The 22,581-nt window shown below is 36.8% G+C and overlaps 2 protein-coding genes across 8 annotated transcripts in view; one reads left to right on the top strand and one right to left on the bottom strand.

Annotated features, from left to right (window-relative positions):
- The first annotated feature begins 1,247 nt into the window (after positions 1-1,247).
- Positions 1,248-21,849, top strand: PRG4 (proteoglycan 4). Of its 6 annotated transcripts, none has more exons than XM_061187526.1 (11): positions 1,248-1,342; positions 4,216-4,338; positions 5,643-5,762; positions 13,583-13,729; positions 15,828-17,852; positions 18,428-18,505; positions 19,065-19,201; positions 19,483-19,639; positions 20,100-20,297; positions 20,748-20,873; positions 21,653-21,849. In XM_061187526.1, exons 1-11 carry the CDS (start codon positions 1,267-1,269, stop codon positions 21,748-21,750), a joined length of 3,285 nt encoding a protein of 1,094 aa, XP_061043509.1. In that variant the 5' UTR covers positions 1,248-1,266; the 3' UTR covers positions 21,751-21,849. The 6 variants fall into 6 exon arrangements, with proteins under 6 accessions (XP_061043509.1, XP_061043507.1, XP_061043506.1 ...); XM_061187524.1 differs by having other exon boundaries at positions 20,736-20,873; XM_061187523.1 differs by having other exon boundaries at positions 15,807-17,852.
- The window catches only part of TPR (translocated promoter region, nuclear basket protein), a 65,205-nt gene continuing 64,436 nt past the window's right edge, over positions 21,813-22,581 (bottom strand). For both annotated transcript variants that reach the window (XM_061187520.1, XM_061187521.1), the window contains exon 52: positions 21,813-22,004. In XM_061187520.1, coding sequence (XP_061043503.1) covers positions 21,949-22,004 — 56 coding nt within the window. In that variant the 3' untranslated portion in view covers positions 21,813-21,948. The remainder of the gene's footprint in view (positions 22,005-22,581) is intronic.

Below are 22,581 nucleotides of genomic sequence, written 5' to 3'. Positions count from 1 at the left end.
AGTAAGTAAAAAGACCTTTTCCAAACAATGCTGGGCTTAAATAAAGGGGCTAAGGGAGATATCAATGCAATTTTTAAGCAGGTTTTTACATAGTAAAGGAAGTTATAAAATCCACAGTGTACATCATCTACCACTAGGTAGAATCAAAAGCATATTTTCTGCGCTCAGTGAGAATGAAAATACTCAAGAAACGCACATTAGAATTAATAGTATAAGTTCAGAAAATTTATGCCACAAACTGACACTAGATAAGTTTCAAAATCACTCTTCGCTGGATTAACTGGGGGAAAAGAAAAAGAAAGAAAGAAATGATACCAGCATTTGACTATTTTAAAGTTGCTGCACTAGTCAAAGTCTGCCAGAGCAATTTACCATCTCAGAACAATTTGTTCACTTCACTTAGAAATCAGAAGTGTGTTTGGGCCAATAAATCTAAATTTACTTGTAGTAGTCATTTTTCTTAATGGAAGTGTTTTCCAGATGTTGCCTAAGTCTAGTCGTCTGGGATCTCTTCCAATAAATGAGGAAAGTTTGATTTCATAGGTTGTCACTGTTGATTTTGTCTAACCTTTGGACTAATTTGTTCATCCCAATATATTTGCCCTGATATATAAGACTTCCAGGACATTGGAGAAATTCATCTCTCCTTTTACGGGTAAGTGTCAAAGTTAACTTGCTTCATGGAACTAAATGTGTTTTCAGTTCAATAGGGATATACCTTATTAAAGGTGTTTGAAAAGATTTATAAGGATAGTGGTTGGAAAGTTTTGAAAAGGGTCACATTTATGCAATACACCTGCTGGAAGCTTATAAATTTATTTTGAGAGTTAAGGGAAAGTTGGAACGATAACTCTTGTTTGTTAAATTAAATTTTACTGAAGCTGGTTATTTTTTTTTTTTCCCAAGATAGGATTTAAACCCTGCACTGTACGTACATGCTGTAATTTGAATAGAGTTTTAAGATAAGTCTGTTTTCTATTTGGGGAGATTCTAAAGTATTAAAATGGTCAGTAACATGACTGAGATGGTGATTTGATTTTTTTTTTCTGTATAAGATGAAATCTAATGGTCAAATATTTACAATGAATTAAGGCTGGTTACTTTTAAAAGTCTTGTTTCAAGAATCAGATGGTTTTTATCATTAAATTGCATTTTAAAAATTACTGAAACACTGTATGTAACACAGGCATAAATTAGTGGTGAGATTCAGGAGCAGTTTTCTGATGCTTTTTTCTTTTCAGCGAGGGCTCAGTACCCGAAACAACTATGGAGAGGAAAATACTTCCCATTTACTTGTTGTTGCTGCTTTCTGTTTTCTTGATTCAGCAAGTTTCTTCTCAAGGTACCTTAACCATCAAAAATACTTTTATTTAACAGCTATTGCTAATCATTCAGTTTTGACTTTTATGACAACAAAAGAAATAGATTTCTAAAAATGTATATTTGTTTGAGTTTAATACATAATAAAACCTTAAAATTATGTATAGAATATATAGCATATTTATAAGCATTTTGTATTATGAAGTTTTTCAAGAAGTTTTGAGTTTTTCTATAGAATAATTTTTGTACTCATTATTCCTATAGTTCTCCCAAAGGTTTAAAAAAATATAGACACTTACACAATAAAACTATGCTAAAATGATACAATATCAGATTAACTGAAATGAACAATATGTATATAGCATATAATTTTTTTCCTACATGTTTACAAAGAAATTTAATCTTTTACATCAAATGAATTATGGCATCATGTCGATACAGCTATATTACAATGAACATTTACAATGTTTCAAATGATATTTTATTAATCTTGAAAATGTGCCTTCTTTCTTATAAGGACTGTTCATCCAGATATAAATTTACACAGGTATGAATGTCATTTTATATTATAATATTGAACCATTCACAGCCCTCCAAAAACAGAGTTAGTCCTGGATGAACAGTTCTTGTTATTCATTTTTAGAGAATGTTAAGGTACATTCAGTGTAATCACCTTAATAGAAGTCTCTAGCATCACAAGGTAAATTACTTAACAATAACACCAAGCTTTGGATTTTTGTTTCCTTTTCGTTTTTTTTTTTTGGTTCAAGTTATTGTTTTTTTTTTAAATTAATTTTTATTGGAGTATGGTTGCTTTACAATGTCCTTTTCTTTTTTTTTTTTCTTTGATAAGCGAAATCTGAGAGAAGAAAAATCAAGGTGCATGATTGTTATGGCATTGTTTACATTTCCAGTAAAATACTTAAATAAGCCTGAGCATGGGAGATAGCTGCCTGCCATGGACATAGTTTCAGAATCACTTAGATAAGGTGGAAAAACGTATGAAAGCAAATATAAATATTTAATCAGGAATGATGAATACCAGGGTGTATCCAAACCCTCTGCTCTCTCAGAATAATATTACAAGGTTCATAACACTGGGTGCATTTCCTAAGCTACCTCTCCTCTGTGATACAATTGGCTGTTCAATAGAACAGTTTTACTCTCCTTTAAATAAATGAAATTAAAATTAGTTGTTAAAATCAACATCAATAAAAGTAGGACAGCCATTAAATCTATGGAAATAAATTTTCCTGTAACGATGATTGACTTCCTATTTCAGAAATCTGCTAGTTATAAAAGAATAACCTTTTGATGTTGTCTTGTCTGCTTTTCTTGCCTTCTCAGCCTCTTCCCATTCTTTTTTCTTTATATATATGTATTTATATACATACACTATATATGATATGCATTTTTGTATGTATTGTGCACATGTGTATGTAAAAAGTTCTGAAAGTTGTCCTAATGTTTACTGTTTTATTTGCATATTAAGACTTTAACTTTCCTGGACTCATTATTTTGAGTAATTTTTCAGTGTGCTTCAGCGTCCCTCTATGGATTTAGGACACTGCACCTGCCAGTTTCTATTCCAGAGATGGATTCAGTTGTTACATTTCTGAGGTTATCTCTCAGGGAGGTTTTCAAGGTGTTTTCTAAATGACTTAAAAAATATATTTAAGGATAACTATGCTTTTGTTTTTGTTTTGTTTTACCCAAAATAACTCTGTTCATGACCTTTATTCAAGTCCAGATGCTTTTCAAGAGTCACCTATTTGGTACTCTCTTTAGTGGTGGTCGTAAGCATCTGACTTCCCCAACATTGATAGCACCCAGTTATCCCCACCCGTGAAAGAAGCAGGAGCCTAGGAAAATTTGTGCTGGCATGACTAGTTTGCTGTAAACGTATGATCAGGAATGAGAGGCAATGTGATTAGGAAAAGTTTGGGCATCAGAATCAGATATATGAGTTCAAATTCTAGGTGGGCTGTTCACTTAGGATGACCAGATAATTTACTATGCAACTCAGGACACTTCTAAGAGTGAAAGAGGTCACTATGAATGATTTTTTAAAAATTTTCTTATTTTACTTTTGGCTGTGTTGGGTCTTTGTTGCTGCGCGCGGGCTTTCTCTAGTTGCAGTGAGCGGGGGCTACTCTTGGTTGCGGTGCTCGGGCTTCTCATTGCAGTGGCTTTTCTTGTTGCGGAGCACGGGCTCTAGGCACGCAGGCTTCAGTAGTTGTGGCGCACGGGCTTAGTTGCTCCACGGCATGTGGAATCTTCCCAGACCAGGGCTCGAACCCGTGTCCCCTGCATTGGCAGGAGGATTCTTAACCACTGCGCCACCAGGGAAGTCCACTATGAATGATTAATAGGTGTTAATTGACCTGTAATACATATATACTGGAGTTATTAAGTAGCTGGGTGCCCTTGAGCAAGTTATTAAAATTTCTGTGTTTCAGCTTTCTTATCTCTAAAAAAGAGACTACTAATACTCTCCTGGCAACGTTTCATAAGCATTGGAGATAATGTATGACTCAGTGCCCAGCACAGAGATGCTCAGTAAATGGCAACTAGTCATCATCCTAGTAGCAGTATCAGTAGAGCTGTAGCTGCCAGCCCTCCTCCAGGAATACCACGCTCTTTTGTGCAAAGCCATTACTCACCCTGATTTTCAAAAGTGCATTTATCTTCTCAGTCTAGTAACGAATAAAATGGCATGATCAAGGTCACCTAGGAGACCAGGCAAAGGTCACCTGGACCCATTGCTAACCATCATTCCCAATCTTTCCAATTGATAAAATTCTGCCTCACCAAGCAGCTTTGTCCTCCTCCCTAGATTTCTTCCTTTTTACAAAGTGGTTTGGCCCTGTTTACACTAGTATTGTATAATTTTAGATTTATCAAGCTGTGCAGGGAGATGTGGGGAAGGGTATTCTAGAGATGCCACCTGCAACTGTGACTATAACTGTCAACACTACATGGAGTGCTGCCCTGACTTCAAGAAAGTCTGCACTGTAGGTAAGTCCTGAGAGCTGGTGTCTCCTCTGTCAAGCACATGTCCTGTGAGAGTCCCCTTGTACCCCTTGCAGTGCTGTTGTCACACTATTTCACTTCTCTGTGCTGAAGTGCCTTTCCCTTCCCTCGTGTAAATGCTGCAGTGTGCTGTGCTTGAGGGTGGTGTCAAAGCTTGTGATCACTGGGGGAGGTTAAGGGGAGCCTGGAAGTCTGTCACTTGCACAAGGTTATTGACTAGTGCCAAGTATCATGTCTTGTTTTAAATAGAGACAATACTATGACTCAGGAATCATTAAGTAAATAGTAATGAGTAATTCTTTGCTATTAACCAGAGAGGTAATTGCTTAGGGATGGAGCCCTTCAATAGCTTCATCAAAAAATTCATGGACATAAGATAATCTTGCTTACTGTTTAACTTTTTGGTATTAATATGTTTCTAAATTACCTGAAAAAGGCACTTTAAAAGTGTTTAATAATGAGTGTATAATGATGAATTTCAGTTACATCCCAAAGGGTATGAATTTTAAATTATGATACTTCATTTAAACATACTTTGGACCGTTTTCTTGTTAGTGTGCAAATATTTCATATTTAATTTATGAAAGTTATAATTAAAAGTGGCTCAAAGTTATATTTGCTTCAGAATTTGCATGTGAAGTTGATAAATATATTGTTGTACAATTTGTTTGTTGTGTAAGGTAATTATTTCAGACAGGCCTGGGTAAATCATCGTGGCTTTAACCAAGGCTTTTTTGGAAATGAGTAGGCTTCTTATATAGTCCATATCATGGGATTAGGCTGAAATCTTTCAACTCTACACCATGCCCAGTTTGTCATAACAAAGGTTTCTGTATTATAAATGATTTTTGAGCCTAAACAGTGACCTAGTTATATTAAGCCAGCTCTTTAGAATATATTGTTGTAGAATATGCATGCTCAATTGACAAAAATCTACTTAAAAAGTAGCAGTATCAAAAGGAGAGAATAGTGGGAATTCATATGAAGTGTACTTACCTCTTTAGACATTTCCCAATTTTCCACTGTCCATACATGAAATGACTCAGACAGCATTGGGGTGTCTCTTGGAGCCTTGAAGGGCAAGAAAGTTTTCCTTAGTCACCATATTTCTTTCTTGACCAGGGCTGTCTCCACTTGGGAAACCATCTATCTTCCAAATTCCAAATAAAAGACTAAGCTATGCACTTTTGGAACTCTAGTCAGCTATAAGGTGGGAAATGGCTATCAATACATGGGCGTGACTGATTGTGTAACCAATAATCCATAATGTTTTGTTTTGCTCTGGGTAGAGTTTTCCTGTAAAGGCCGCTGCTTCGAGTCCTTTACAAGAGGGAGGGCGTGTGACTGTGACTCAGAATGTAAGAAGTACGGCAAGTGTTGCTCCGATTATGACAGTTTTTGTGAAAAAGGTAAGCATCCCAGTACCAATCAGTGCCTCTCAGTACAGCCAGATCTGTGCACCTATCTTAGCTTCACTGATAATGTCTTAACATGCGGTCCAACTCAGGTCTTGATTTTACTAACATTTATGCTATTTCATATTAATTTTGTTTCACCAAGATGAATTAGAGAAGGAATGTTTCTTGTAAAGCACTCCCTGGCTCAGCCAGGCTCCAGGAGTGCAAGTGATTGCAGGTTGAGTAACGGAGAGGATAGGGGCTGGGCATACATGCTTTTCTCCTCCAGGTGTGGTTCAATTTCAGGTTAAATCAACAGTAAGCAGCTCATTTGATGATTTCTTGTCTAATCCTATGGTGCTGACCCCACAAAGTCAACTGTCCTTTGAGCTATCTGTGCTTTTGCTCTCAATGTTTTTGAGTGTATATTTGAGCATAGAATCAATACATCCAGCTTCTCTGAACTAGTAAATTTGAGTCAGTTTAAAGCACTAAGTTGATAGGCAAACCAAGAAGCTAACTGTCCGTTGTATTTCTCTTCTGATCTCTACAGTCCCCTCAATAGTCTCTATCTAAATGCCTGTGTGTGAAGGAGTCAATAAAAAGAGGTAGTTCCATTTTAAAATCCTCTTCTCTGGTTATAGGTCCTGAAGGAGTACTCTGAGAGCATAATAAAACCCTCCAGATTTACCAAAAAAAAAAAAAAAAAAAGACTTTAAACAATGTACTTAAATAATGAATTCCTTTCTTTTACCAAATGTTTGTTCTTAAATCCTACTCTGTTAAAACAAGAATATCTATGGGGTAAAAGTGAAAATAAGCATTGCTTGCATAATCTTATTTTATTTAAACAAGGCTGCGCCTTCTGCTTCTTTCAAACAGTGGAGAAATAAGGTGGAAAACTATTAATCAGCATAGTTAAGGAATATTTCTTAACTCTTCAATGTTTTCATTGGAAAGCATTCCAAAAATAATGGAGACACGCCCCCTGTAATCAAAATCGCAGAGTTCAGAGTTCCTGCAGCTTTCAGAAGGACATATGAGTGCTCCATATCTACTCATCACTCTGATAATTGTTTTGGCTGTGAGACAAAAAACTAAGAATCTATTTTGGGCAGAGGATGGATGGGGAGGGAAGATGGTTAGAGAATGACAAAGCATTGAGAGAACATGTTAATAAAGACAATAGTTTATGCTACCAAGTGGTGGGTCAGATTACGTGAGGTTTTTGTAAAACTCAAGGATAAAAAACTGATGAAGGTAGTGCATCATTTACAGAATTCACAGAGATAGTCAGGGTCCAACTGAAAATGAAGGCATCAACTAGATCTTCAGTACTTCATTTTTATTTATTTTCTTTTCAATTTTCTTTTACTTATTTTTTTATATAGCAGGTTCATATTAGTCATCCATTTTATACGTATTAGTGTATACATGTCAATCCCAATCTCTCAATTCATCACACCACCATCCCCCCCCACAGCTTCCCCACCTTGGTGTCCATACATTTGTTCTCTACATCTGTGTCTCAATTACTGCCCTGAAAACCAGTTTATTTGTACCATTTTTCTAGGTTCCACATATATGTGTTAATATACGATATTTGTTTTTCTCTTTCTGACTTACTTCACTCTGTATGACAGTCTCTAGATCCATCCACGTCTCTACAAATGACCCAATTTTGATCCTTTTTATGGCTGAGAAATATTCCATTGTATATATGTGCGGTAAATTCGTTATCCATTCATCTGTCAATGGGCATTTAGGTTGCTTCCATGACCTGGCTATTGTAAAAGGTGCTGCAATGAACATTGGGGTGCATGTGTCTTTTTGAATTATGGTTTTCTCTGGGTATATGCCCAGTAGTGGGATTGCTGGATCATATGGTAATTCTATTTTTAGTTTTTTAAGGAACCTCCATACTGTTCTCCATAGTGGCTGTATCAATTTACATTCCCACCAACAGTGCAAGAGGGTTCCCTTTTCTCCACACTCTCTCCAGCATTTGTTTTTTGTAGATTTTCTGATGATGCCCATTCTAACTGGTGTGAGGTGATACCTCACTGTAGTTTTGATTTGCATTTCTCTAATTATTAGTGATGTTGAGCAGCTTTTCATGTGCTTCTTGGACATCTGTATGTCTTCTTTGGAGAAGTGTCTATTTAGGTCTTCTGCCCACTTTTGGATTGGGTTGTTTGTTTTTTTAATATTGAGCTGCATGAGCTGTTTATATATTTTGGAGATTAATCCTTTGTCCATTGATTCGTTTGCCAATATTTTCTCCCATTCTGAGGGTTGTCTTTTCGTCTTGTTTATGGTTTCCTTTGCTGTGCAAAAGCTTTGAAGTTTCATTAGGTCCCATGTGTTTATCTTTTTTTTATTTCCATTACTCTAGGAGGTGGATCAAAAAAGATCTTGCTGTGATTTATGTCAAAGGGTGTTCTTACTATGTTTTCCTCTAAGAGTTTTATAGTGTCTGGTCTTACATTTAGGTCTCGAATCCATTTTGAGTTTATTTTTGTGTATGGTGTTAGGGAGTGTTCTAATTTCATTCTTTTACATGTAGCTGTCCAGTTTTCCCAGCACCACTTATTGAAGAGACTGTCTTTTCTCCATTGTATATCCTTGCCTCCTTTGTCATAGATTAGTGGACCATAGGTACATGGGTTTACCTCTGGGCTTTCTATCTTGTTCCATTGATCTATGTTTCTGTTTTTGTGCCAGTACCATATTGTCTTGATTACTGTAGCTTTGTAGTATAGTCTGAAGTCAGGGATTCTGATTCTTCCAGCTCTGTTTTTTTCCCTCAAGACTGCTTTGGCTATTCAGGGTCTTTTGTGTCTCCATACAAATTTTAAGATTTTTTGTTCTAGTTCCGTAAAAAATGCCATTGGTAATTTGATAGGGATTGCATTGAATCTGTAGATTGCTTTGGGTAATATAGTCATTTTCATAATATTGATTCTTCCAATCCAAGAACATGGTATATCTCTCCATCTGTTGGTATCATCTTTAATTTCTTACCTCAGTGTCTTATAGTTTTCTGCATACAGGACCTTTGTCTCCCTAGGTAGGTTTATTCCCAGGTATTTTATTCTTTTTGTTGCAGTGGTAAATGGGAGTGTTTCCTTAATTTCTCTTTCAGATTTTTCATCATTAGTGTATAGGATAGCAAGAGATTTCTGTGCATTAATTTTGTATCCTGCAACTTTACCTTATTCTTGATTAGCTCTAATAGTTTTCTGGTGGCATTTTTAGGGTTCTCTATGTATAGTATCATGTCATCTGCAAACAGTGACAGTTTTACTTCTTCTTTTCCAATTTGGATTCCTTTTATTTCTTTTTCTTCTCTGATTGCCGTGGCTAGGACTTCCAAAACTATGTTGAATAATAGTGGTGAGAGTGGACATCCTTGTCATGTTCCTGACCTTAGAGGAAATGCTTTTAGTTTTTCACCATTGAGAATGATGTTTGCTGTGGCTTTGTCGTACATGGCCTTTATTATGTTGAGGTAGGTTCCCTCTATGCCCGCTTTCTGGAGAGTTTTTATCATAAATCGGTGTTGAATTTTGTCAAAAGCTTTTTCTGCATCTATGGAGATGATCATATGCTTTTTATTCTTCAATTTCTTAATATGGTGTATCACATTGATTGATTTGCATATATTGAGGAATCCTTGCATCCCTGGGATAAATCCCACTTGATCATGGTGTATGATCCTTTTAATGTGTTGTTGGATTCTGTTTGCTAGAATTTTGTTGAGGATTTTTGCATGTATATTCATGAGTGATATTGGTCTGTAATTTTCTTCTTTTGTAGTATCTTTGTCTAGTTTTGGTATCAGGGTGATGGTGGCCTCATAGAATGAGTTTGGGACTGTTCCTTCCTCTGCAAGTTTTTGGAAGAGTTTGAGAAGGATGGATGTTAGCTCTTCTCTGAATGTTTGATAGAATTCACCTGTGAAGCAATCTGGTCCTGGACTTTTGTTTGTTGGAAGATTTTTAATCACAGTTTCAATTTCATTACTTGTGATAGGGCTGTTCATATTTTCTATTTCTTCCTGGTTCAGTCTTGGAAGGTTATACCTTTCAAAGAATTTGTCCGTTTCTTCCAGGTTGTCCATTTTATTGGCATAGAGTTGCTTGTAGTAGTCTCTTAGGATGCTTTGTATTTCTGTGGTGTCTGTTGTAACTTCTCCTTTTTCACTTCTAATTTTATTGATTTGAGTCCTCTCCCTCTTTTTCTTGATGAGTCTGGCTAATGGTTTATCAATTTTGTTTATCTTTTCAAAGAACCAGCTTTTAGTTTTTTGATCTTTGTTATTGTTTTCTTTGTTTCTATTTCATTTATTTCTGCTCTGATCTTTATGATTTCTTTCCTTCTGCTAACTTTGGGTTTTGTTTGTTCTTCTTTCTCTAGTTCCTTTAGGTGTAAAGTTAGATTGTTTATTTGAGATTTTTCTTGTTTCTTGAGGTAGGCTTGTATTGCTACAATCTTCCCTCTTAGAACTGCTTTTGCTGCATCCCATAGGTTTTGGATCGTCGTGTTTTCATTGTCATTTGTCTCTAGGTATTTTTTGATATCCTCTTTGATTTCTTCAGTGATCTCTCGGTTATTTAGTAACGTATTGTTTAGCCTCCATGTGTTTGTGTTTTTTACGTTTTTTTCCCTGTAATTGATTTCTAATCTCGTAGCGTTGTGGTCAGAAAAGATGCTTGATATGATTTCAATTTTCTTAAATTTACTGAGGCTTGCTTTGTGACCCAAGATGTGATCTACCCTGGAGGATGTTCCATGCACACTTGAGAAGAAAGTGTAATCTGCTGTTTTTGGATGGAATGTCCTATAAATATCAATTAAATCCATCTGGTCTATTGTGTCATTTAAAGCTTATGTTTCCTTATTCATTGTCATTTTGGATGATCTGGCCATTGGTGTAAGTGAGGTGTTAAAGTCCCCCACTGTTATTGTGTTACTGTCGATTTCCTCTTTTATAGCTGTTAGCAGTTTCCTTATGTATTGAGGTGCTCCTATATTGGGTGCATATATATTTATAATTGTTATATCTTCTTCTTGGATTGATCCCTTGATCATTATGTAGTGTCCTTCCTTGTCTCTTGTAACATTCATTTTAAAGTCTATTTTATCTGATATGAGAATTGCTACTCCAGCTTTCTTTTGATTTCCATTTGCATGGAATATCTTTTTCCATCCCCTCACACTCAGTCTGTATGTGTCCCTAGGTCTGAAGTGGGTCTCTTGTAGACAGCATATATATGGGTCTTGTTTTTGTATCCATTCAGCAAGCCTGTGTCTTTTGGTTGGAGCATTTAATCCATTCACGTTTAAGGTAATTATCGATATGTACGCTCCTATGACCATTTTCTTAATTGTTTTGGGTTTGTTTTTGTAGGTCCTTTTCTTCTCTTGTGTTTCCCACTTAGAGAATTTCCTTTAGCATTTGTTGTAGAGCTGGTTTGGTGGTGCTGAATTCTCTTAGCTTTTGCATGTCTGTAAAGCTTTTGATTTCTCCATCGAATCTGAATGAGATCCTTGTCGGGTACAGTAATCTTGGTTGTAGGTTCTTCCCTTTCACCACTTTAAGTATATCATGCCACTCCCTTCTGGCTTGTAGAGTTTCTGCTGAGAAATCAGCTGTTAACCTTATGGGAGTTACCTTGTATGTTATTTGTTGTTTTTCCCTTGCTGCTTTCAATACTTTTTCTTTGTCTTTAATTTTTGCCAGTTTGATTACGATGTGTTTCAGCGTGTTTCTCCTGTATGGGACTCACTGCGCTTCCGGGACTTGGGTGGCTATTTCCTTTCCCATGTTAGGGAAGTTTTCGACTATAATCTCTTCAAATATTTTCTCCGGTCCTTTCTCTCTCTCTTCTCCTTCTGGGACCCCTATAATGCGAATGTTGTTGCATTTAATGTTGTCCCAGAGGTCTCTTAGGCTGTCTTCATTTCATTCTTTTTTCTTCAGTCTGTTCCGCAGCAGTGAATTCCACCATTCTGTCTTCCAGGTCACTTATCCGTTCTTCTGCCTCAGTTATTCTGCTATTGATTCCTTCTAGTGTAGTTTTCATTTCAGTTATTGTATTGTTCATCTCTGTTTGTTTGTTCTTTAATTCTTCTAGGTCTTTGTTAAACATTTCTTGCATCTTCTCGATCTTTGCCTCCATTCTTATTCCGAGGTCCTGGATCATCTTCACTGTCATTATTCTGAATTCTTTTTCTGGAAGGTTGCGTATCTCCACTTCATTTAGTTGTTTTTCTGGGGTTTTATCTTGTTCCTTCATCTGGTACATAGCCCTCTGACTTTTCATCTTGTCTTTTTGTGAATGTGGTTTTTGTTCCACAGGCTGCAGGATTGTAGTTCTTAGTACTTCATTTTTAAAAAATAACAATCAAACTATCTTGCGACTCACCACTTAGTCTTTTTTTTTAATCAATTAATTAATTTTTGGCTGCGTTGGGTCTTCATTGCTGCATGCGGGCTTTCTCTAGTTGTGGTGAGCAGGGGCTACTCTTTGTTGCAGTGCATGGGCTTCTCATTGCAGTGGCTTCTCTTGTTGCAGAGCACAGGCTCTAGGTGTGCGGGCTTCAGTCGTTGTGGCACACGGGCTCAGTAGTTGTGGCGCATGGGCTTAGTTGCTCCACAGCATGTGGGATATTCCCGGACCAGGGCTCGAACCCGTGTCTCCTACATTGGCAGGCGGATTCTTTACCACTGCGCCACCAGGGAACACTTACTTGTTTTAAGATTGCTATAGATACCTCTTGTAGGCATCTATATATCTCAAAGTCATAACATTTCAAGAATTGAAGCAGTCAAGCGCCTCTGAATGTGGGTGAGGAAACAATCCAAGAAGTTAAATAGTTTGCTCAAGATCACTAGCTAGAATGTTGTAAAACTGTTTCTTGAGTTGAGGTACCTGGTGTTTTTGTGTGGTGGGAGGAGAAAGAGGGAAAGGTATGGTGGTCAGTTCATGCAGATTGCAAAAACAGAGTTCTGAGGAGAAGTTTGGTAAGAGCAGGAGGATTTATCACCACTGTCCTCTACCCAGAGTGCTTCCCCCCACCCTGTTCTCTGCTTTCTTATCTTTCAGAAGTCCCTCTTCTTTTCTTCTGGTTCCTAATGGTCAAAACATGTTCCATGTAGGTTAAAAAGATACACATGAAACCACTAAGCCACTATCTTGGAGAAGGGCAATACATTTTGAGGAAACCATAACGTGAAGGTGTGAAATTCTTCCACGAGTTAATATTTATGTAGAACTTTTGTAATTAAAAAAAAGAAAAAAAGAAAGGTAAATTGGTATCATTTGATTTAAATGAATATGAAAACAGGAAAACGTAATTTTTATATTTAGCTTCTCGAGAGCACAAACATCTGTCAACCACATGCAGTGATTATTTTGATATCACAGAAGGCTGGCACAAAGTATAGAGCTCATAAAGTATTTTTTAGGCAGGCAAATACCTTCAGAAATCATCTAGAAGAAACATCTCAGTTTGCAGGCAAGAGGGGTTCAAGAGGGTTTGCCCATTTGCCCAAGGTCACAACAATAGACCCTTGTAGGTCTAGAATTGGAAGTCTTCTGACTCCTGAGCCTTTGCTCCCCATCATAATTTACAATTTGAGAACCAATTTTTTTTTTGTAGCAATGCATCTTCAGATAGCTTGGAGTAGTTGGTGTTGGGCTAAGAGCCTGCCTATACAGGTTTTCACCAGCATTTACTCTTGAAGCCAGATGCATCAGTGCCTTTCACAGAGTTGCTGATGAATATGAACAAGAAGTTAACCGACCCATCTTGCTTGGTCTCAGTGCACAGTCCTGCATCACCACCACCTTCAAAGTCTGCACCTCCACCTCCAGGAGCATCTCAGACCATCAAATCAACAACCAAACCTTCACCCAAATCATCAAGCAAGAAGACTAAGAAAGTTATAGAATCAGAGGAAATAACAGAAGGTAGGAAGATGACAGATGTAACAAAAGGAGGTTTCTGAGATGAAATAATCTGTAGGTGGACTTTTATGAGACTCCTCATAGTACAGGGTGATCTTCTGAGTCATTAAAGGCTCATCACACTGCTTGTTTTAGGGCAGAGTTTAAGCCAAAGTATAAATGCTCAGTTATTTATTTTCCTTATTTACCAAACTCACCATGGGACTAGGTTAAAATAATCAGAAGAAACAAGTCTTACTGTTTAAAAAAAAAAAAAAAAAGCCATGATTTTCTTTGCAGAACAATTTGATTCTGTAAGATATGGGGAAGCTGAGAGAAAGTTATATAGTTATACTGCTAGTTATCTGTGACAAGCTCAGGTGCCTTGCTTTTAACTGACATTTACAAGAGCCATTGCTCATAGTACTGATAAAACAAAAGCAGAACACAGACATTTGTAGATCAATAAACAGCATTTCTTGTTGTATTTGAACTGGCAGTTCTTTTTTGCTTTAAATCACAGTTGGTGTGATCAACTTTTTTATTTGATTTATAGAACATTCTGTTTCTGAAAATCAAGAGTCTTCCTCCTCCTCTTCCTCTTCAACTTTTCAGAAAATCAAGTTTTCCAAAAATTCAGCTGCTTAATAGAGAATTAAAGAAGAAACCCAAAGGTTTGAGCATTGATAAAGATCAGTGACTATATCAATGCCATCTTAACAATAATGACCTAAAAGTAAGGCATGTGGGTAGAATGATTTGAGGACATTTCAATATTTGGGGGGGTATGTAACTTCATAAAAATTACTTTATAAGATACCAGTGAAAATTTCCTATAGGAAATTAGTGCCAAGCAGCTAGGAAACCACTCTATAAAGCAAAGGAAGAAGATACTATAGAAGCAACTGTAGAACCACAGGATGGCACCAGAGATGACTATTAATAGTTTTCTATTTCAAGTCCTGTCTACCTGATATCATTTCTCTTTCTTCTCTTTCCTCTATCTTGTGTTTTCATTTCCCCTTCCCCAGATTTATTTTATTATTTAACTTTTATATACTTCCTTAAGTGTTTTAAAATGTTAATCCATTAAATTCTCATACATTTCTGAGAAAGGCAATATTATTACCCACATTTTACAGATCCTCTTTATTATTTTCCTAATAAATTATCCATCATATCTGGCTGATTTTTCTGTAGTAGAGAAACTACAGAATTGGCTATTACCTCCTGAAAAGAGATTCCCTTTGTTCTGCTTTTTTATTATTTCCTGAATTTCTAAAATACATTCTCATTCTCCAGGAAATACTGGATTTTGGATACTGGAGTTTTGAAGAACTCATTTCCTGAGTGGTTATTTCCCCAAAGCCTTCTTTCCAGCTGAATAGCCAGATATTTAACCTTTGAGTCATCCAGAGAGTCTTGCACACAATAGAAGTGTTTGCTAAATGGAGTTCATCTCAGTGATGTGACTCTTGGGCTCTGTATGTCACCTATGGGGTAGCTGCTATGGGAAATCCTGTTAAACAGGGTCCTTTTGCTGCCATGGCATCCTAATCTCCTCTCTGTATCCCGAGACTGCTGAGTTTATACAGGCAAAGGAAAGAAAGCAGTTAAAAGCCATGTGCACAGAAGCAGGACTAAGCAAGAACCATGGGGGTGATTGGAACAGATTCCTTGGATGTAGTTATAGAGGCCTCTGAGGGAACTGGCACAGTGAGTCTAAAAGATGTTGGAACTAGGTTTCCAGTAGGAAGGAAGTGGCACTGAGCAATAAGGAATAAGAAGAGTTGAGAAAGTGATGGGCAAAGAACATTGACATAAAGAGTAGAATTAGTGTTATTGATCATATTGATCATTTCAAAGTTGCCACTTGCTTCCATGTATTAATTCTATTGAGTTTTACTTGTGTTTTTCACCCCTTATCCCATTCATTCCCTAAAATAGCCCAATAAGATAGGTTGAGTATTTATCATTTTACAGTAAGTTAATAGACATGTTAGAAATGAGCAATTTGCCTAGAGACAACACAGCTAGTCAATGATAAGGATGGCATCTTTATGTCACTATTAAAGAAAAAAAAACTATACAAAAATAAAAGATGTATATTTTTTTTCACTAGTAAAAGACAAGAAGAAGAAAAGAACCCCTAAAAAGAAACCTACCCCAGAACCACCAGTAATAGATGAAGCTGGAAATGGACCAGACAATGGTGATTTCAAGCTCACCCCAACTCCTGACATTCCCACCACTCAACGTAATAAAGTTACCACAACTCCCAAGATTACAATAGTAAAACCGATACTATCTAAACCCAGTATTCCACCTAATTCTGACACAACTAAAGAGACGCCTTTGACAGCCAATAAGGAGACAATAGATGAAACTAAAGAGACTTCTACAACAAATAAACAGACTTCAACTACTGCAAAAGAGAAGACTACTTCAGCTAAAGAGACACAAAATGCAGAGAAAACATCTACTAAAGATTTTGCACCCACATCTGAAGTTCCTGCTACATCTACACTCAAAGCTGAAACTATAAGCAAATCCCCTGCTCTCACCTCTCCCAAGGAGCCAGCTCCCACCACCAAGGAATCTACACCCACCACCACCAAGGAGCCAGCTCCCACCACCAAGGAATCTACACCCACCACCACCAAAGAGCCAGCTCCCACCACCACCAAGGAGCCAGCTCCCACCACCAAGGAATCTACACCCACCACCACCAAAGAGCCAGCTCCCACCACCACCAAGGAGCCAGCTCCCACCACCACCAAGGAGCCAGCTCCCACCACCACCAAGGAGCCAGCTCCCACCACCACCAAGGAGCCAGCTCCCACCACCAAGGAATCTACACCCATCACCACCAAAGAGCCAGCTCCCACCACCACCAAGGAGCCAGCTCCCACCACCAAGGAATCTACACCCATCACCACCAAGGAGCCAGCTCCCACCACCAAGGAATCTACACCCACCACCACCAAAGAGCCAGCTCCCACCACCACCAAGGAGCCAGCTCCCACCACCACCAAGGAATCTACACCCATCACCACCAAAGAGCCAGCTCCCACCACCACCAAGGAGCCAGCTCCCACCACCAAGGAATCTACACCCATCACCACCAAAGAGCCAGCTCCCACCACCACCAAGGAGCCAGCTCCCACCACCACCAAGGAGCCAGCTCCCACCACCAAGGAATCTACACCCATCACCACCAAAGAGCCAGCTCCCACCACCCCCAAGGAGCAAGCTCCCACCACCAAGGAATCTACACCCACCACCACCAAGGAGCAAGCTCCCACCACCCCCAAAGAGCCAGCTCCCACCACCACCAAGGTGCCTGCTCCCACCGCCCCCAAGGAGCCAGCTTCTGCCACCCCCAAGGAACCTACCCCAAGTTCTCCTAATACACCTGCTCCAACCACCTCAGAGGCCTCTACTTCAACTACCGCCATGGAGCCTCCCACTACTCCCAAGGGCCCTGCTGAATCACCTCCTGAGTTTCCTGTAGAACCCACACCAAAGACTCTTGAAAACAGTCCCAAGGAGCCTGCTGTACCTACAACCAAGGCTCCTGAAGTGACCAAACCTGAAATGACTACAACAGCTAAAGACAAGGCCACAGAAAAAGACACAACTGATACCATGGCATCATCCAAAATTACTCTTAAAGCAACAACTCTTGCACCCAAAGTAATGACAGCAACAAAAAAGACAACTGAAGAGACTACAAGCAAACCTGAACCAACAACAGCTATACCAAAAGGTACAGCTACTAACTCTCAAGTGACAACTCCTAAACCCCAAAAGCCAACCAAAGCACCCAAAAAGCTCACTTGTACCAAAAAGCCAAAAACACCTAAAGTGAGAAAACCAAAGACTACACCAACTCCCCCAAAGATGACATCAGCAAACCCTACCTCTTTAGCAGAAGCCAAGCTCCAAACCACCACCAGCCCTAACCAAACTCCCAACTCAGAAATAATCGAAGTAAATACAAAGAATGAAGACGCAGATGCTACTGAAGGAGAAAAACCTCACATGATTCCTAGGCCCCCTGTGTTAACTCCTATAGTTATTCCAGGCACTGATTTCATAGGGAGAGGACCCAGTCAAGGCATTGGCATCAACCCCATGTTTTCAGGTAATATGAATCAGTTACTTTCATGTTTAAAATTGGCAATGTTAACTTAAATCTTTCTGAACCAGGATGCCCTGATTTAGTATTATTCTATTGATATATATTATTTAGAACCCTGAACTTGTGAAGTTTTACATCGTCTCTACAGGTAAGCAGAGGGGTAATCACAGTAAGTTTATTTCGTTATTTGGAAAATCAAGTAATAACCTAGGATTGCAAAAATCTGCAATATTCTTTTCCAAACCAATTCCACAGGGCAATCAGAATTGAGAAACAGAATTTCACATTGAGATCGAATATCCAATACTTGTCTAATTTACATGAAGATCAGGTACCCTGACCCATTCCAGTTCATAATTTTTTATATAACACTTTTTGAATAACATCACCTTTAAGTAAAACAACTGTGAAATACGTCACTTCTTTTTCACCTCTGAAATGCATGTACTTCAAACTATACTCTTCAAGAGCTTAGGAAAGGGCGAACAGAGGACACAGAACCCAGTGGGAGGATTTGAAAAGAACGGGAACACTTTTCTCATTTTTATCTTGGCTTAATTTGTGTTAATTTGTTTTAGATGAGACTAATTTATGCAACGGTAGGCCAGTAGATGGACTGACTGCTTTGCGCAATGGGACACTAGTTGCATTTCGAGGTGAGTTTTGCACACATTTGTTTTTCTGCCCCTTGTTTTTTTCTTGGTGTTTATGAAAGCGAGAGCCATAGGAGAGTACAAGTTTGGGCTGAGCTTCCTGGAGGGAAATCTGATTGATGAACTTACCTCACACAATATTATAAGGACCTGAGGGTAAATACCAAAATATTGGATTAACAAAATTAGACATAGTAAAGTAACAAACAAAATAAAGTTATTTAATTATAACTCCTTAATTCTAACAGGTAAAGAAATTGAGAGATAAGTGATTTTCTGTAAATCACAAAGTCAGAAGGCTCTTTCTAGAGAAGCTGGGAAACTAAAATATTTTAAGTTATGCTAAATTTCAGACTTGAGAAATATCTACTCTCAGAAATGTTCAAATACTACCTTCTGTATTAGTACTCAAAATTCTGACTAAACATCATAGAATGCTTGTTAACACATTCAATCTGCTTCTTTACGATAAACTGTTTTTAAAAGATTTCATTTTAATTTCTTCTGGGATAGGTTTTAGTCTTCATTCAGCTTGTAGGCTGATCATCACTTTCAATTTTAGGCCATTATTTCTGGATGCTAAATGCATTCAGTCCACCATCTCCACCTCGCAGAATTACTGAAGTTTGGGGCATTCCCTCCCCCATTGATACTGTTTTTACTAGATGCAACTGTGAAGGAAAAACTTTCTTCTTTAAGGTAAGAAAAATATCTTTGTGAGAGGAATCAGCAAATAGTTATTCTTTATTATGACAATTTAACCTCCAGTTCAGAAGGGTCTCCATATTTTAATAAACTATCATTAAAATTTAATAAATAGTTAACACTCAATTTGGTAACATTGTCAACTTATTCAAATACTTAACTAAGTTAAAACTTTCTCCCTATACTTAAATCTAAGAATGAGTTCCTAACCTTATTTTTTCCTTTTTAACCTTTTAAAAAAGCTGTTCACATCATTTCCTCTTTTTAATTACCAGGATTCTCAGTACTGGCGTTTCACCAATGATATAAAAGATGCAGGGTATCCCAAACTGATTCCCAAAGGATTTGGAGGACTAAATGGAAAAATAGTGGCAGCTCTCTCAATAGCTAAATACAAGAACAGACCTGAATCTGTGTATTTTTTCAAGAGAGGTATGTGTTACATAATTGACAAAATTAAAAAACTTTTAAGAAGTGATCTGCCAGGAAAATTTTATTCAATATTTCCATTTATTATAGGGTTTACTGTCAAAAGATATCTTTAATGGCTAGAATCAAGTATTTTCAATTAAAAAATAAAAATTAAGGGCAGTAAGAAGTATTTAGCTCTCTTAACATGCAAATCACAATTTCATGAGTTTTCAGGACATTGATATATAGAATGTCATTTATTTTCAAAGTTAAATATATAACTGCAATCTGTTGGCTTTATTCACAAGTACTTTGAGATTTAGTAATTATTTTTATAATACCTTGACTAATAACCATTATTAATGTCTGGACATACTTTATGAAAAACATTGTTTCCTCTACCTTGTAAAAGCTCTTTTCCATCTCTTTTGGGAATTAAAATTAATTTTCATATTGTATGTGATTTTCTAATTCATCATAGGTGGCAGCATTCAGCAGTATACTTATAAACAGGAACCCACCCAAAAGTGTACTAGAAGAAAGCTTGCGATAAATTATTCAGTGTATGGAGAAACGACACAGGTTAGGAGACGTCGATTTGAACGTGCTATAGAACCTTCTCAAACACACACCATCAGAATTCACTATTCACCCATCAGAGTCACTTATCAAGACAAAGGTAATATTTTTTACTGTGTTAAAAATTCTTACACATGAAGTAGATGTAATAGTTTCTTATAGAGTATGGCTTATTAAATATAAATACTGACCATATAACCCTAATACTTATTAATGCAAAACATCAATTTGTTTCAATGAATGACCAAAGATCAATACTTTTTTCTTTGTGGCTAAGAAAGGCAATTTATTCAGGCTTGTTAATTATAATACCATTAACCAAGAACATTAAATCCAAATCTGTAACCCTCAAAACAGTCCTAAAAGGTAGATATTTGTACCACATCAGAGATGGCAAAAGCTGAGGCATTGAAGTTAACTCACCCAAGGTAACAGAGCTACTGAGTGACCAAACTGGGATTAAAACCCAGGTCTGTCTGACTCGAACAGCTGCTCTTTCCAATACAGTACATTGCCTTTCAATCTGATACCTTTAAAGTGTCATCTGCAGGTTTCCTCCATAATGAAGTTAAAGTGAGTACACTGTGGAGAGGACTTCCAAATGTGGTTACTTCAGCTGTATCACTGCCCAACATCAGAAAACCTGATGGCTACGATTACTATGCCTTTTCTAAAGGTAAGTTATTAAGTAAAGTCTTAATAGCTTTCTGAAGATGGGATCTAATCTCTGAAACATGAATAAATTCAAAGCAAAAACAAGTGTTCAATGGTGACTAAAGGTGAGAAATTAAATTATATCACTTATTCTAATTATTCTGAAGAAGAGAAAGTTTAGATTTTTGCTTTACTTTCAATTAAATTGAATGGATTGCAATTCATTTCTGCCCTATCATTCATGAGATTAAAGCCTATTACGACGAAACGTCCAATTAATTGAGTAAAACTGCTACTGAAAACAATATTTTACTTCTATTATCTGTGGCATTTAACAGAGGTCTTGTTTGCCACGAAGTTGTACTGATTTACCTCATTACACAGTGTGTAAGATCAGAAAGAAGTTGCTGAGAAACTAATTTTATTAACGAAATTATATTACCTGGGATATTTTTCTCCTTGAAAAATCCATAAAAATGTAAGTTATTCTGCCTATATAAATGACATCAGAATGTATTTTTTTAAAGAATAAAACCCAAATGAATTATTTTTTAAACTAACTCGGTTTTCTCAAATTCTTACTTTGAAAAAGCAGAGTTAAACTTAATTTTATTGAAAGATGGTGAAAGATCAGTCAAGGCAATTGTTTTTCTCTTTGTCAGAAAGTTCAAATTAATTAATACATTTCTGATATTAAAATGATAAATGCTGTCTTCGAGTATAATAATAAATATAAACTATTTTTAAGTTCAAGTGTTTTGTTTTCTTTTTAATTGAAAAAATGACTTCTCTTCTGTTTAGATCAATACTATAACATCGATGTGCCAACTAGAACAGCAAGAGCCATTATTACTCGTTCTGGACGGACCTTATCTAACGTCTGGTACAACTGTCCTTAGACTGATGGGCAAAGGAAGAATTGACTAATTAAAATGAAGAAAAGAATGATAAATTTTGACACTGAAATACATTTTATTAATAAAGAATGTTGATATAAGCATACCAATTTAAATACAAAAATGTTTTTCAACTCAACAATCATTACACTAAAACAGATCTGACTATCTTATTCACAGTTATTATAGTTTATAGAACATTTAATTAATATTTCCTCTATTTATTCCTCCTCTCCCTCCCATTGCATGGCTCACACCTATAAGAGAAAAAAAGAATTAAACTGAATGCATCTTTTAAAAAGTTAGCTCAAAACTAGAGTATTCACTTACCCTAGTTCATTATAAAAATTTTCAAGATCAAGTGTGTAGGCATGTAGACAAAAAACTGTTAGATATGTCACATCTTCAATGGAACTTACAACAATCAGATTAATGTTTTATTACATGAATGCAATCACTAACAGTTACATTGGAAAACAGAGATATTGAAATTTTACATTTTTTTTTACTAGCTAAACAAGTCACAAAGCTTTATTCTGCTGTATAAAAAGTAAAACAACAATAGGCAGAGATGTAACAAGTAGTTACATCTACATAGCACTATAACATTTTAGCTTTTCCAGATTACACCATGAATTTAAGGAAGAAATGAATAAAAATAAAATGTAAGCACATATTCATGATATACCTATGGCATACAAACTTGTCTGCAAGATGTTTACAGAGTAGTAAACATCACATGCTCAATGTGTACTTATTTAATCAACCCTTGGAACGTCTTAAAAAAACTAGATACACATTGGAGGCTTAAGGATTAGAAAACTCATTCCATTT

The sequence above is a fragment of the Eubalaena glacialis genome, chromosome 3 (assembly GCF_028564815.1).
Source record: "Eubalaena glacialis isolate mEubGla1 chromosome 3, mEubGla1.1.hap2.+ XY, whole genome shotgun sequence".
In the NCBI taxonomy this organism is placed as follows: domain Eukaryota; kingdom Metazoa; phylum Chordata; class Mammalia; order Artiodactyla; family Balaenidae; genus Eubalaena; species Eubalaena glacialis.
The sequence above is the reverse complement of the archived record's forward strand: the minus strand, read 5'-3'. Positions and strand labels throughout refer to the sequence as shown.

Coding starts and splice junctions, on each gene's coding strand:
- PRG4 (XM_061187522.1), top strand. CDS start 1,267: ATGGAGAGGAAAATACTTCCCATTTACTTGTTGTTGCTGCTTTCTGTT. Junction 5,763..13,582: donor TGACAGTTTTTGTGAAAAAG/GTAAGCATCCCA, acceptor GCTTGGTCTCAG/TGCACAGTCCTGCATCACCA. Junction 19,640..20,099: donor TGTGTATTTTTTCAAGAGAG/GTATGTGTTACA, acceptor AATTCATCATAG/GTGGCAGCATTCAGCAGTAT.